This window comes from Fundulus heteroclitus, chromosome 16 (assembly GCF_011125445.2).
Source record: "Fundulus heteroclitus isolate FHET01 chromosome 16, MU-UCD_Fhet_4.1, whole genome shotgun sequence".
NCBI classification, from domain to species: domain Eukaryota; kingdom Metazoa; phylum Chordata; class Actinopteri; order Cyprinodontiformes; family Fundulidae; genus Fundulus; species Fundulus heteroclitus.
In genome coordinates this window covers 3,119,534-3,131,581 of record NC_046376.1, presented here as the reverse complement: position 1 = coordinate 3,131,581, position 12,048 = coordinate 3,119,534, and the positions used below count along the sequence as shown (strand labels likewise).

The window sequence follows — 12,048 nt, the reverse complement described above, 5'->3', positions numbered from 1 at the left end:
CCTGAGGGACACCATGGAGCTTCTAGCAGCTCTGAGGGACACCATGGAGCTTCTAGAAGTTCTGAGGGACACCATGAAGCTTCTAGAAGTTCTGAGGGACCCTGAGGGACACCATGGAGCTTCTAGATGCCCTGAGGGACACCATGGAACTTCTAGCAGCTCTGAGGGATCCTGAGGGACACCATGGAGCTTCTAGCAGCTCTAAGGGACACCATGGAGCTTCTAGCTGCTCCATAGAATAGCCCGGTTCCTTCACAGTGGTCCTTTGAGCTCCAAAGCGATGCAGGAACTGTATCTCTGAGGACCTCCGCCCTACATTAGGTCCATGCCACTGCTCTGAGGAGCAGCACTGAGGAACATCTGGAGGAGCTGCTGGAGCCCCGATCAGAGGCAGGACGACAGCTGACCCTCAGGGAGCGCGGATCTTCAGCTCGACCAGAACCAGAACCATCAGAGCTTCGGCGACCTCCACGAGAGACGCTTTGGTCCTCGGAGTCTCTCCGAGGTTTTTGGACACAGCGGCTCCTGACGAGTCGTGTTGCAGAACCAGCCGGGCCCGTTGCGCTGGTTCTGACCCGTTGCGCTGGTTCTGACCCGTTGCGCTGGTTCTGACCCGTTGCGCTGGTTCTGACCCGTTGCACAGAGATGAAGGCTGACGTAGTTTGAGCTTCAGGTTGAACTGAGCGCCGCGTGTGGAGCTTCCACTGGGCTGCGGTGCCTTAGACCGCCGTGGCGTTGTAAATACGTGCAATCCCGCCATGTCTCTGAATGTCTCCCACATCCAGCAGGGGGCAGCGACGCGCCACTCCACACACACCCAGAACCACCCGGTTCTGTTCTGCAGACTTCCTGCTCTCTGCTCTCCTGGCAGAACTTTTTACTGATCCACATGAAAGCAGCCGGAGAGGAACGTGTTGGCAGAACCGCCGCCGCCTTTCCTCCCGGGTTCTGGTTCTCCCGTTGGACCGGACGGCGGCAGAACCTCCAGGTGTTCTGCTCCAGTTGCTTCTCAAATTATCCTTTAAATCGTGGTTTTTATTTCACTCTTGGACAGTTTTTGGCCTCAGTTTTAAATTTGACGTTAAAGTCTTTCTCCAGTGAGGAGAACCGGCCCAGACTGGATCACCAGAACCAGCTGACCGAGCAGCCCAGGAACGAGGAAGCGCAGCAGAACCGTCCACCAATCAGACGCTGCCGTGGTCCGCCGCAGAACCGACAGCTCAGCAGAACCGACCCGTGTGTGTCGGTGCACGGATGCTAACACTACCTGGTCCCAGCGCTGGGTCACCTGTGGGGGCGTGGCCACTACCTGGGTCACCTGTGGGGGCGTGGCCACTACCTGGTCCCAGCGCCGGGTCACCTGTGGGGGCGTGGCCACTACCTGGGTCACCTGTGGGGGCGTGGCCACTACCTGGGTCACCTGTGGGGGCGTGGCGGGTCGCTGTCCACACGCTGGCTGGCGTTGTACTTACCGTTGTACATAGAAGCACTAACTTTAAGACTGTGTTAGAGTAATGATGATTATTTTGTCACGTGACTTAAGCCAATTTGTACTAGAAGCAGACAGACGCCATCCTTATTACTACTGCTGCAGTCAGAATATTTATGTTAAGATGTTATTGCCTCTTTTGACCACTAGGTGGGAAATAAGCGCAATGTTACTGTGATAGAGCTATAAGAATATAAATGTTTTCAAGAGGACTACCTTTCCCAGCATTCCCAGTGAGGTCTCAGGGCGGGGTCTCCAGCTGTGGGCGGGGCTGCGATGATCTACTTTACCTGTCGGTTGTGAGCCAGTATTGTTCTCCGCAGAACCGAGTTGCTCTCGGGCCTTTTAGAGGATTTCACTACATTCGTGCCATGATTTAATTCCTTCTCACTTTTCCTTTTCCCCCCCCCGAAACTCTGGAGAACACGGAGCCGAGGCGGTTAGAGGGCGGCAAAACCGAGAGGATAGTCCTGAATGAGCCGTTCGCTTCTTTGCTCCTTTAATGGACCAAACTTTTAAAAAAACAAACGTTTCTTTTTACCAACATCCAGCTTAACGCTGATATTTTTACTCCACCGTCTGTTAAAAGCAACAAAGTGATCAAATTCAATCATAAATGATCTAACCTGGCGAATAAATGAAAACACATTTTCTGTTTTTAATTGAAGATGGTCAAATTAAACAATGTTTTTATTCCCCAGAGAAATCCAAAAGTTTTTCCTTTTAAGATTTAAATAACATGAGCTGGAAAAGTCAAACCTTTAGAACTCTAAATGTCAACATTGGATATGAAATAACGTCAAAATAAAGCTGCATAAAATGAAAATAAGAAAAGTTTGACTTAAACTGGACTTTTGAACCACAATTGAACAAAGAAGTGAAACAGATTTTGCTTTAAAGGTTTCAGAAACAGTTTATTCGTTCGACTTTTTCCCGTCCTAGTTTTTTTCCCCCTGTGGGCCTCCGTAGGACCGGCTCCGTGTTTTTTTTTTTTTTGCACAGTCCGAACGGGTCGGAACCGGGCTCTGTGCCGTCTAGCTGTCACGTCTACCTCATTTGCACTGATAGAAGAAGAATGTGGATTTTAGAGGAAAACCAGGTGTTTCCATGTTTGTGCAAATGACGGACGAAGCAGGAGACACTTCTCTGGAGGACATGTTGGACTGAGACAGAGTTGGACCACAACCTGCTGGACTCTTTTTCAAACTGTGAGATTTGAGTTTGCCAACTTTATTTCTAGTGTCGATCATTCCTGACGTGGTTTTGGAAGCTGCACCGGGAAAATGGAAACTTCTCCTGAAGCTTTAAAAACTAAAACTTTAGCCCTAAATTTTCAGTTAATGTTTTTTTTTTGTCGGCCATCTTTCTGTTACAAATATCTTATTTTTGATGCCGTTCTCAATTTGCATCACTGTTCTCAACATAGTTCATTTGACTTCAATATTTCAACTTTATCTCTTTGGGTTTCATTCACCCGGTAAAAATGTGCACACAGAACTAAACCCCTGAAATGTTTGGGCCTTATTTGCACTACAGACGGGTCCATCAGAACCTCTGTTGGGTTCCTGATCCATTGCAGGAGGTTCCGACCCAGGCCGTCGTAAAGTTCCTAGACGCTGCAGGGAACCGGCACTTCCTGAATGGAGCCACGTTTCCCGGTGCAGAACCCGGAGGGAGGGAGGGAGGTTTGAAACGTTCAGGTTTGGGTCGAGCTGTGTGGAGGAACGCTGGAAAACGAGCTGTACAGAAACATCAACTAATTTTGGAGAAATAAAAGAACCAAAAGAGAAACTGTTGTTTTATTTGCTCAGGCCGTCACCTGGAGGAGGGACCCATACGGGCTGCAAGCTGCTTTTTAGTTTAGGGTAACGCACTGAAACACCAATTTGAGCGTACTTTTATTTCATCATAGCATACTTTTATATAATTTCAGTGTACATTTATTTAATTTTAGCGTACTTTTATATAATTTTTGTCTACTTTTAAATAATTTGTGTACTACATAATTTTAGCATACTTTTATATAATTTTTGTCTACTTTTAAATAATTTGTGTACTTTTACATAATTTGTGCATAATTTAATATAATTTTTGCGTAATTTTATAGAATTTCAGCATACTTTAATATAAATGGAGCGTACTTTTTTATAATTTTTGCATAACTTATATAATTGGAGCGTACTTTTATATAATTTTTGGGTAATTTTGGTGAACTTACATATGGTCATACATTTGTACCTTTGAATTTGCAATGTAATTTAAATGTAATTTATTTTCCTGGATCAAAAGCCTGGCGGGCTGTATATTAGCGTAGGAGCTCTATGCTGCAGCTGCTGCCATGGTAACAATGTCTTAACAGTTTTTGTTAAAATGCATAAAATGACAAACCGCTTAAATATAAATCAACTCAAACGCATAAAACCATGATTAGGGATGCTGCAGATGACAAAGCTAACAAAACAAACACATTCCAATATTTATTTGAAGGAGAGAAACATCCTGTCTGGCTGGACCAGAACCAGAACCAGTGAACTGGGCTTAGACCCGAGCCGTGGTGCTGCTGGCAGGTGGAAATGTTGCGTCTTCACCAGAAACCAGTTCAAACATCTGCTGGGAAGTAATGTTAGTGTTTTTATAAAATCAGTTTAATGTAGAATTGCTGCACAGGAAGCGTGTTCTCTGGAGATGGAGCTGAGGCTCCAGGTTAGAAGTTCTGGAAGACCTTCATGTGGACCTTCATGTGGACCATGGACCAGCCACGTCACAGGCCATACCTGATATGAGCTAAATGTACATTTCTAACCAGAAACGGGTCTAAATGCTGCTTTTTATGTCGGCTGCAACAAACTAAAGGTCTTTACGTTTTTAGCTTCAGGTCTACGTCCTCCCGCGGCTACCTGCCCACGCAGGACCGTGGGATATAAAGCTGCGTGCGCTCAAAATGAGGCCCGGAGCGTGCTTACGTCACTTTTTAATCACGCTCGGCAATTAAATCTCCTTTATCTCTCATTCCTCCTCACATCTGAAGCGGAAGCTGAGGCGAGTTTCAACGTAGAGCTCCACGTGAGGAAGTTTAATAATAAAACTAATAAATAACTGCTTCTCTGGTTTAAACAGCACGTAGGTAGAGGAAGAACCAGGGGGAACCTGAGGAGGAACCAGAGGAAGAACCTAAGGTCTTATTTATAAAACAGAGTCCATATTAAAAATGTACGTCAAATTAATCTGACTTAGGATCACCAGCAGCAATTTCCCTTCCCAGGTTTTTGCTGCACGTGAACGTGTGGTACCAGGTTCCTCCCCAGGTTCTGCTCAGGTTCTGGGCTCTACAGGCCCACATTCAGCCATAAGTTCAGCCATGAATGAATGTTAATGTGGATTTCAGTCAGCGGCTCTTTATTTCACTTTGAAACTGAAACTGTTTCACACAGCAGTTGATGTGAATCACAGGTAGAAGCCCAGATGTTGAGGAACATGGTGGCAGGCCAGGAACTGATGACGTTTAGCGGAGTACCGAGCGACTCGTTTCGATCTGCTCATGCTTTTATTCTGAAAGCAAGCGCCCAGACATCGCAGCTTCCGCCCTTCCAGCCGAACCGAGCTGTCAGCGCAGAGGTTCGACTGCTGTCTCACCGGGGAACCGACCCAGATACGCGGCAGGTTCGGACCAGGACCCAGTGCAGAACTGCGCCATGGACCAGGAAAATATTTTCCTCTTTGTTCCGAATTTAATCGGTGAGTTTTTTCCTCCATCATGTTAGCTTAGCGTTAGCCAACATGGCGGCGCCGCGCAGACCAGACTTCATGTGAAAAAGGGCAGATTTAGAGAATCTGAGGCTCTGACCCGGTTCTGCTCACATAAAGACGTCTGGACTGGAAGATGAATGATTTATAGGAGTAATTAAAAGTAATCGGACTAGTTGTCCTGCTGTTATAATGCGGTGACATATTTGGCGCTCTTATATTTCTAAAAAGAAAGTCCCGGAAGTGGTTTTACGGAAATGTCTAAAAATAAACATTCTGTCCAGTTAATTAGGGAAGATAAGATAATTGTGAGAGCAAATATAATTCATCTAATGGCTGTGTTTTAGTTCCTTTAAAGAGGTCGACGTTTCATTCGTGTTTTTAATCTGGTAATTACTCATTATTCTTGTCAGTAAAGATCTAACGAGCCTTTAGAATTGCTCACTTAGTTTTTTTTTTTTGTTGACTGGTTTTTGCTTTTGTTTATTTTTATTTATTCATATAAACGACATAATTAAATAATTTTAGAAAAATCCGTGTTTGATCCCGTTTCTCTGCAGAAATGCTTTAAAATGAGACAAATCGGTGGATCAAGGTGGCCTGGAGTCACAGAGCCGGCCCGGTTCTATTTGTCACATTTTACTGACTTTGCGGTGTTTTATAGTAAATCTGTGGGAAAGATCGACACAAACTAGACCAGAACTGAAGAGGAAGAAAAACGAGCTGAGAAACCAGAGCAGCTAACCACCTTCAGGAGTTTAGCTGCTCTGGTTCTGGCCTCAGAGGTTCTCCAGAGAACATCAGAGAACCACCAGGAACCCAGCAGACGGGTCAGGGAGGAGGTTCTGGTCCAGTTTACAGCAGGTCAGGTTCTACAGAACCTCCCAGAGCTCTGATCATCATCTGGACCTGGAGAGAGGATGGACCACCTGCAGACCTACCAGGACATGGACGTCCACCTGGACTGACAGGCTGGACCAGGAGAGCATTGATCAGAGCATGGATGGTTTAGATCGAAGCAGAAAGAGTGACTGACTCCGCTAGCAGCCAATCAGAGCCAGCCATTCCTCCTGGCTCTGATTGGCTGCTGCAGACCGGGAGCGTTGGGTTTCTGCAGACGGCAGCAGGACCACTAGGAGGCGCCAGAGCTGCTGGATTTTTATCTAATTTTAGTGTCAGAACAGAGGGACAGTTCTAACAAACGTGTAAAAAAACCATCTATGCTAAAGTTCCCCACTGCAGCTTTAATGGGTTAGAATGGCCTAGTCAAAGTCCGGACCTAAATATAATCAAATATTTGGGGCAAGACTTGAAAATCCGATGTTTCATGGATGTTCTCCATCCAGACCGAGCTGGAGATGTTCTATGAAGAAGAACCTTCAGTTTGCAGACGATGAAAGCTGCAGTAGATAAACCCTAAAGACCCGCCACCAGAGGAGGTTCTACAGAGTTCTGGCTCAGGAGGGATGGTTCTGATGGTCGATGGTTCTGACCGTCTTCACTTTTCTCTCCTCCAGTGAAAGCACCAGGAGGGAATATTGGGTGGGAAGGTTCTGGTTCTGCCCAGAGGAAGCTGTTTAACGTGTGGTTCTTCCTTCTTCCTCTGTCCGGTTCTCTCTGGTTCTGTTCGGTCCGGTCCAGGCTACGCCCGGGTGGTTCTGGCGCTGCTCTCCTTCTACCTGATGCCCTGCTGCCCGTGGCCGGCGGTCTTCTGCTACCTGCTGAGCGCGCTGCTGGACGCCTTCGACGGCCACGCCGCCCGGGCCTACAACCAGTGTACGTATGCTGGCCTTGAGGAACCCAGACGTTCTGTGTGGTTCTGACCCGGTTCTCCCTCCCAGCCACTAAGTTCGGGGCCATGATGGACATGCTGACGGACCGCTGCGCCACCATGTGTCTGCTGGTCAACCTGGCGCTGCTCTACCCGTCCTACACCTTCCTCTTCCAGCTCAGCATGTGTCTGGACATCTCCAGCCACTGGCTGCACCTGCACAGGTGAGTCGCTGCTACCGGGTCAGAACCTGGCGCCGCATGCCGGTGTAAGTACCAGATCGACTCGGGTCCTGCGCCTTCTGATGACGTCACTATACATGGTTGGTTTAACGTTTGCTTAATTACGCAAAACATTGTGATTGGTCTGGACATCTTACTAAAGTAATTATAGCGGGGTGTAGGTTTCATTCCAGAGCGGGATTACGGTTTGTAAACGGACAATTTTACGAAGAAATTCTCCATGGTCCCTGCGTCTCCTGATGACGTCACATTATGGCAACACCACTCAAACAAACTACATAGAGCCCGCGGTCTGCATTTGTAACGAATCAATTTTATTAAGTTAATTTAGCGCTTTCTTTTTTCTCAAAAGCTTCAGGCTTAAAGATGAACATAGAAAAAAAGTGAAATGTTAGCAATTTAAATAATCAACTGACTTTAATTGATAAAAATGAGGTGAAATATTTAGCTATAATGATTAACAAGGACCGCACTGGAAATGATATAACAAATATTCAAGCGATTTTTACAAAAAAAATAAAATAAATCAACAAATATTTGACGGTTGGCTCAATTTTTGGAAGAATATTGTTAACAAAAACAGGAGGGATAGTCAGATTAATTTATCCAGCACATATCTTAAATATACCAAATACTAAAATAGAAAATTAATCAACTTCATCACAATTTCATCTGGAATAATAAAAAAACATGTGATCAGAAAGAACGACATAGTAATATCAGTAGAAAAAGGAGGAATAAATGTTATTGATTTTAAAGTGAAGAATGCCGTGATTAAATTAAAATGGCTGCAGACTTTTATTAAAAATTAAAAGAGTTTATGGTTTATTTTCCCTTCACAACTTTAAAAAAAAAATTGGAGGAAGGAAATGTCTCTTAAGATATAACTTTTATCCGGCAAAATTACCGATTTTAAATTATCAGACTACCACAGAAGCATTCCAAAAATATGTTAAAAGTTTTCATGTCTCGATTAAGTTACTGGAAAATAACCGTTAATTAACAAAATAAAATTGATTTGTAACAAATGGAGACCGCGGCCATAATGTAGTTTGTTTGAGTTGAGTTGCCGTATGATGACATCATCGGGAAGCGCCTGAGCCGATCTGGTACCGACACCGGGCCGGGTCTGCTGCAGGTCCGCGGTTCCACCTGGAAGAGACGCTACGCTCCGTTAGCATCCAGGCACGCTGCGGCCCGGTGGACTCAGAACCACTCTAGAACCCCTTGGTCTGCAGAGGTCCACTAGAGCGCTGCAGAACCGGCCCGGTTCTGTGCTCCAGATCCACGTTGGACTGGAAACCCGTTTTATTTTAGTCCAAACTGACGCCTTATTGGTCCCTCGGTACCATTTAACTGGGTCAGCAGCAGGTTATCAGAACCCGGAGGCCCAGTAGGGAGAATACGGACCGGATCAAAGGTCCAAAAGCAGGGAAACGGCACCAAATGCTTATTTCCCTAAACGAGGCTGAATTGTTCTGATTGGTTCTGACCCGATTAAGGAAGTCCAAGCTAATTTAGTCATTTTGTTATGAATCCTATTTTTGCTCCAGAACACGTTGAGTTCTGTCGGCATCGCGTTTTGTAGAACCGAGCTGGAAGTGATGATGAATCCTGTTTGGACCCAGACCCGGTTCTGGGTTCTGACCCAGGTTCTGCTGCCACTGATGATGACTATGTTGCTCTTCCTCAGCTCCACGGTGAAGGGATCAGGAAGCCACAAAACCATCGACCTGTCCGGGAACCCGGTGCTGCGGCTCTACTACACCTCAAAGGTCAGAACCCGGGCCTGGACCTGCTGGGAGAGCAGAACCCGGGCCTGTTGGCAGAACCCGGGCCCATTGGGTCAGCGGCAGTAACACCTGTGTCTGTTTCAGCCGGTGCTGTTCGTGATGTGTGCCGGGAACGAACTCTTCTTCTGTCTGCTCTACGTTCTGCCCCACGTCCAGAACCCTGCAGGTAAGCCTCCCGGCCCGGTCCGGTCCGGTCCGGTCCGGTTTAGCAGCTTCATCCTCAGACTCTGATCTAAATGCGATCCGTTCCAGCAGACGGAACCGGTTCTGGGTCTCAGACGAACTGCAGCGGGCGGCTTCAGAACCAGCAGTTCCTGCTCTGTGGGTCTTTCTCCCTCAGAGGAGACGCTTCCTCCTTCCGTACAGGACCGGGTTCTGGGTCGGGTTCTGGGCCGGGTTCCCTGTACGGAACGACTGAAGTCCAGAACCGGGCCGGTTCTGCTCAAAGCTGACCCGGTTCCCCTGTGTGTGTGTGTGGCAGCCTGGCTCCTGGTGCTGCAGGGGTTCTGCGGGATCATCTGCCTGCTGAAGTCGGCCATCAGCGTGCTGCACCTGGTCACCGCCTCTCAGAACATGGCCGCCCTGGACGCCGCCGAGCGCGCCGCCGCCGCCAAGAAGTTCTGAAAAGGCCCGGCAGCGGCCCGGAAGAGGCCCGGCAGCGGCGGTGGGAGCCGCTCGTGTTCTTGGAGGGAATTAAAATGACTTCTGACCAAATTTTACAAAGAAATGTTCTGGTTCTGGACCCGGCGGGCCCCAGATTCACAAAGATGTTCTGGTTCTGGACCCGGCGGGCCCCAGAACCTCCTGAGTTTACCTTAATTTGCTCCACATGTGTTCCATGTCTCCACATTTATTCCAAGCAGGGCTGGATCAGAACCGAAAGAGCCCAGAACTCCCTTGGTCTGTTTCTCAGAATAGTTCTGGGCAAAAAGTCCATTCGGACCTCCCAGCTGGGTCCAGAACCACTGCTCCAGCGGGGCTGTTTCCAGCCACGGGGGGGGGGCGGCGGCGCCAGGGTTCGGACCCGGTTCAGCGCTGATAAAGTCCAACTGGTTGGTTCCGTCTGGAGGTGTGCAGTGACGTCACCCTGCAGCTCTGATGATCCGGTTCTGTAGAACCTCTGAAGCCGTCAGCCGGGCCCACCTGAGCCCGCTGACTGCCCAGGGGTCCAGCAGAACTTTCTGGCCCTGTACGGTTTAAGACCCGAGCAGCGCAGCTCACCCAGAGGCTGTCCCGGTCCGTCCAGACTGGGTCACGGTTCTGAACGTCCAGAACCTCCATGTTTTCAGATCCAGTCACGGGTCGACTGCTTGTTTGGGTCGTGACCCGCAGAGACCAGAACTCCCAGAACACCTGCTGCTGTCTCGCTGCCCCGCGCTGACGGACCGGGCCCAACACAGAACCGGGCCCAACACAGAACCGGCCCGTAGAACTTCATTCCTCCTGAATATGCGGATCAAACCGGGTCTCTGAGCACTTCCTGTTTTGCTCCAGCTGAGCCCTGATTGGTTGTTTAGTTTCCTTTGATGCTGAGCGTCTTGCTGGCGGTTCTGACGGGTCCAAGCGGGTCGGTTCCTCCCAGATGTTCAGCCAAACCGTTTAGTTCACAGAAATGTTGTAATTTATTATCTTCATGTTTGTTTTGGAATTTAAAGTGAAAACCCGGTGACCCGGTCTGGAGTTCTGTAGAACTAAACCCGGTGACCCGGTCTGGAGTTCTGCAGAACCAGGGTCCGGTGGCCTGGAGGTGTAAAAACAAGAGAAAGGAACCACAGAGCGACTCTGTTTTTGGGTTTATTGGACCCGGGATGTTGAGTTTCTGCAGAACCAGAACCGGACCGGACCGTGTTTATAGGAAATAAGATGAAAAGTGTTTTATTGATGTTTTGTCTTCTGGGATGTTAAAGAACAATAAAGTTTTTGAGCTCCTTGACTCCTGGGTTCTGTTCCTCGTTCATCGGTCCGGATCAGAACATTCCTGCTGCCGGTTCTGCTCATTCGGGTCTGCAGGGAAAAATAAAACTGCCTCAGTTATTCTCTGGTTTTCTCTCTCAACATATTGACTGGATCAGAACCAGAACCAGCAGTCATGGGTCTGTAGCAGAACCAGCAGGGAGGCGTTGGTTCTCCACCCTCTGTGCTGCTCCAGTCGGGTCAGAACCGTTCTCAGGGCCCGCCTCAGCTGGAGCGCACGCCAGAACCGATCCAGAACCTCCTGGTTCCCTTACCCCAGAGCGGGTTCTGGGACCCGTAGATGTCTTGGTAGGTGCTGGACGGGTTCTGGAAGGAAAAGATCCCATTCTAACCACCCGGGCCCTGCAGAACCACATGTTCTGACGGGACCAGATTTGGACCTCACTGTGACCCGTGTTCACCTGAGCGAATCTGCTTGGAGTGAAGAGAAACGTTAATATCTCCAGAACTTTTCAGTACCAAGACGACCCAAAGGGTCCAAAGAGCTGCTCAGAACCTTTTCACATGAAGAAAGGTTCTGCCAGACAACAGGTTCTGTCACTTCCCATCCAGTGACCCTGACCCAAAGCTGAGCATGTTGGGGGTTCTGACTGTGGTAAAGGTTCTGGAGCCGCCCTGTCAGAACCTCACTGCGTTTCTGCAGAACCAAACCGCTGCTGGTTCTGATTCGTCTTCTGGGCCATAAGTTCTGGATGTTGCCACCTGATAGATGAAGTGGACCATCTAACAGCAGCAGAACCTCCAGCCGCTGTCACCCTGAGCTGGGCCCGGAACCATCTTATCCTCCTGCTGCTGACTGGGTTTGTCAGAACCGCGGTGTGAGCGGAACCGCGGGTCCAGGAGGCCCGTTGTCCAGAAATGTGCTGAGGAACGTTTTATGGTGATTGCACGGTGGAAAGGAGTGGTACCGTGGGCTCCTCGCCATGGCAGCGCCATCATGTGACCATGAGGTCCATGAGGACATCCAGGTGTTCCACAGAGCTCCGAGGATATCCAGATGTTCCACTGAGCTCTAAAGACATCCAGATGTTTCCA

The 12,048-nt window shown here is 48.4% G+C and overlaps 1 protein-coding gene across 1 annotated transcript; it reads left to right on the top strand.

Annotated features, from left to right (window-relative positions):
* Positions 1–5,030: 5,030 nt before the first annotated feature.
* Positions 5,031–10,972, top strand: cdipt (CDP-diacylglycerol--inositol 3-phosphatidyltransferase (phosphatidylinositol synthase)). Its single transcript, XM_012854352.3, has 6 exons — positions 5,031–5,224; positions 6,875–7,009; positions 7,075–7,228; positions 8,940–9,021; positions 9,124–9,205; positions 9,521–10,972. The coding sequence occupies exons 1-6, from the start codon at positions 5,182–5,184 to the stop codon at positions 9,661–9,663; spliced, it is 639 nt and encodes a 212-aa protein (XP_012709806.2). The 5' UTR covers positions 5,031–5,181; the 3' UTR covers positions 9,664–10,972.
* The last annotated feature ends 1,076 nt before the right edge of the window (positions 10,973–12,048 follow it).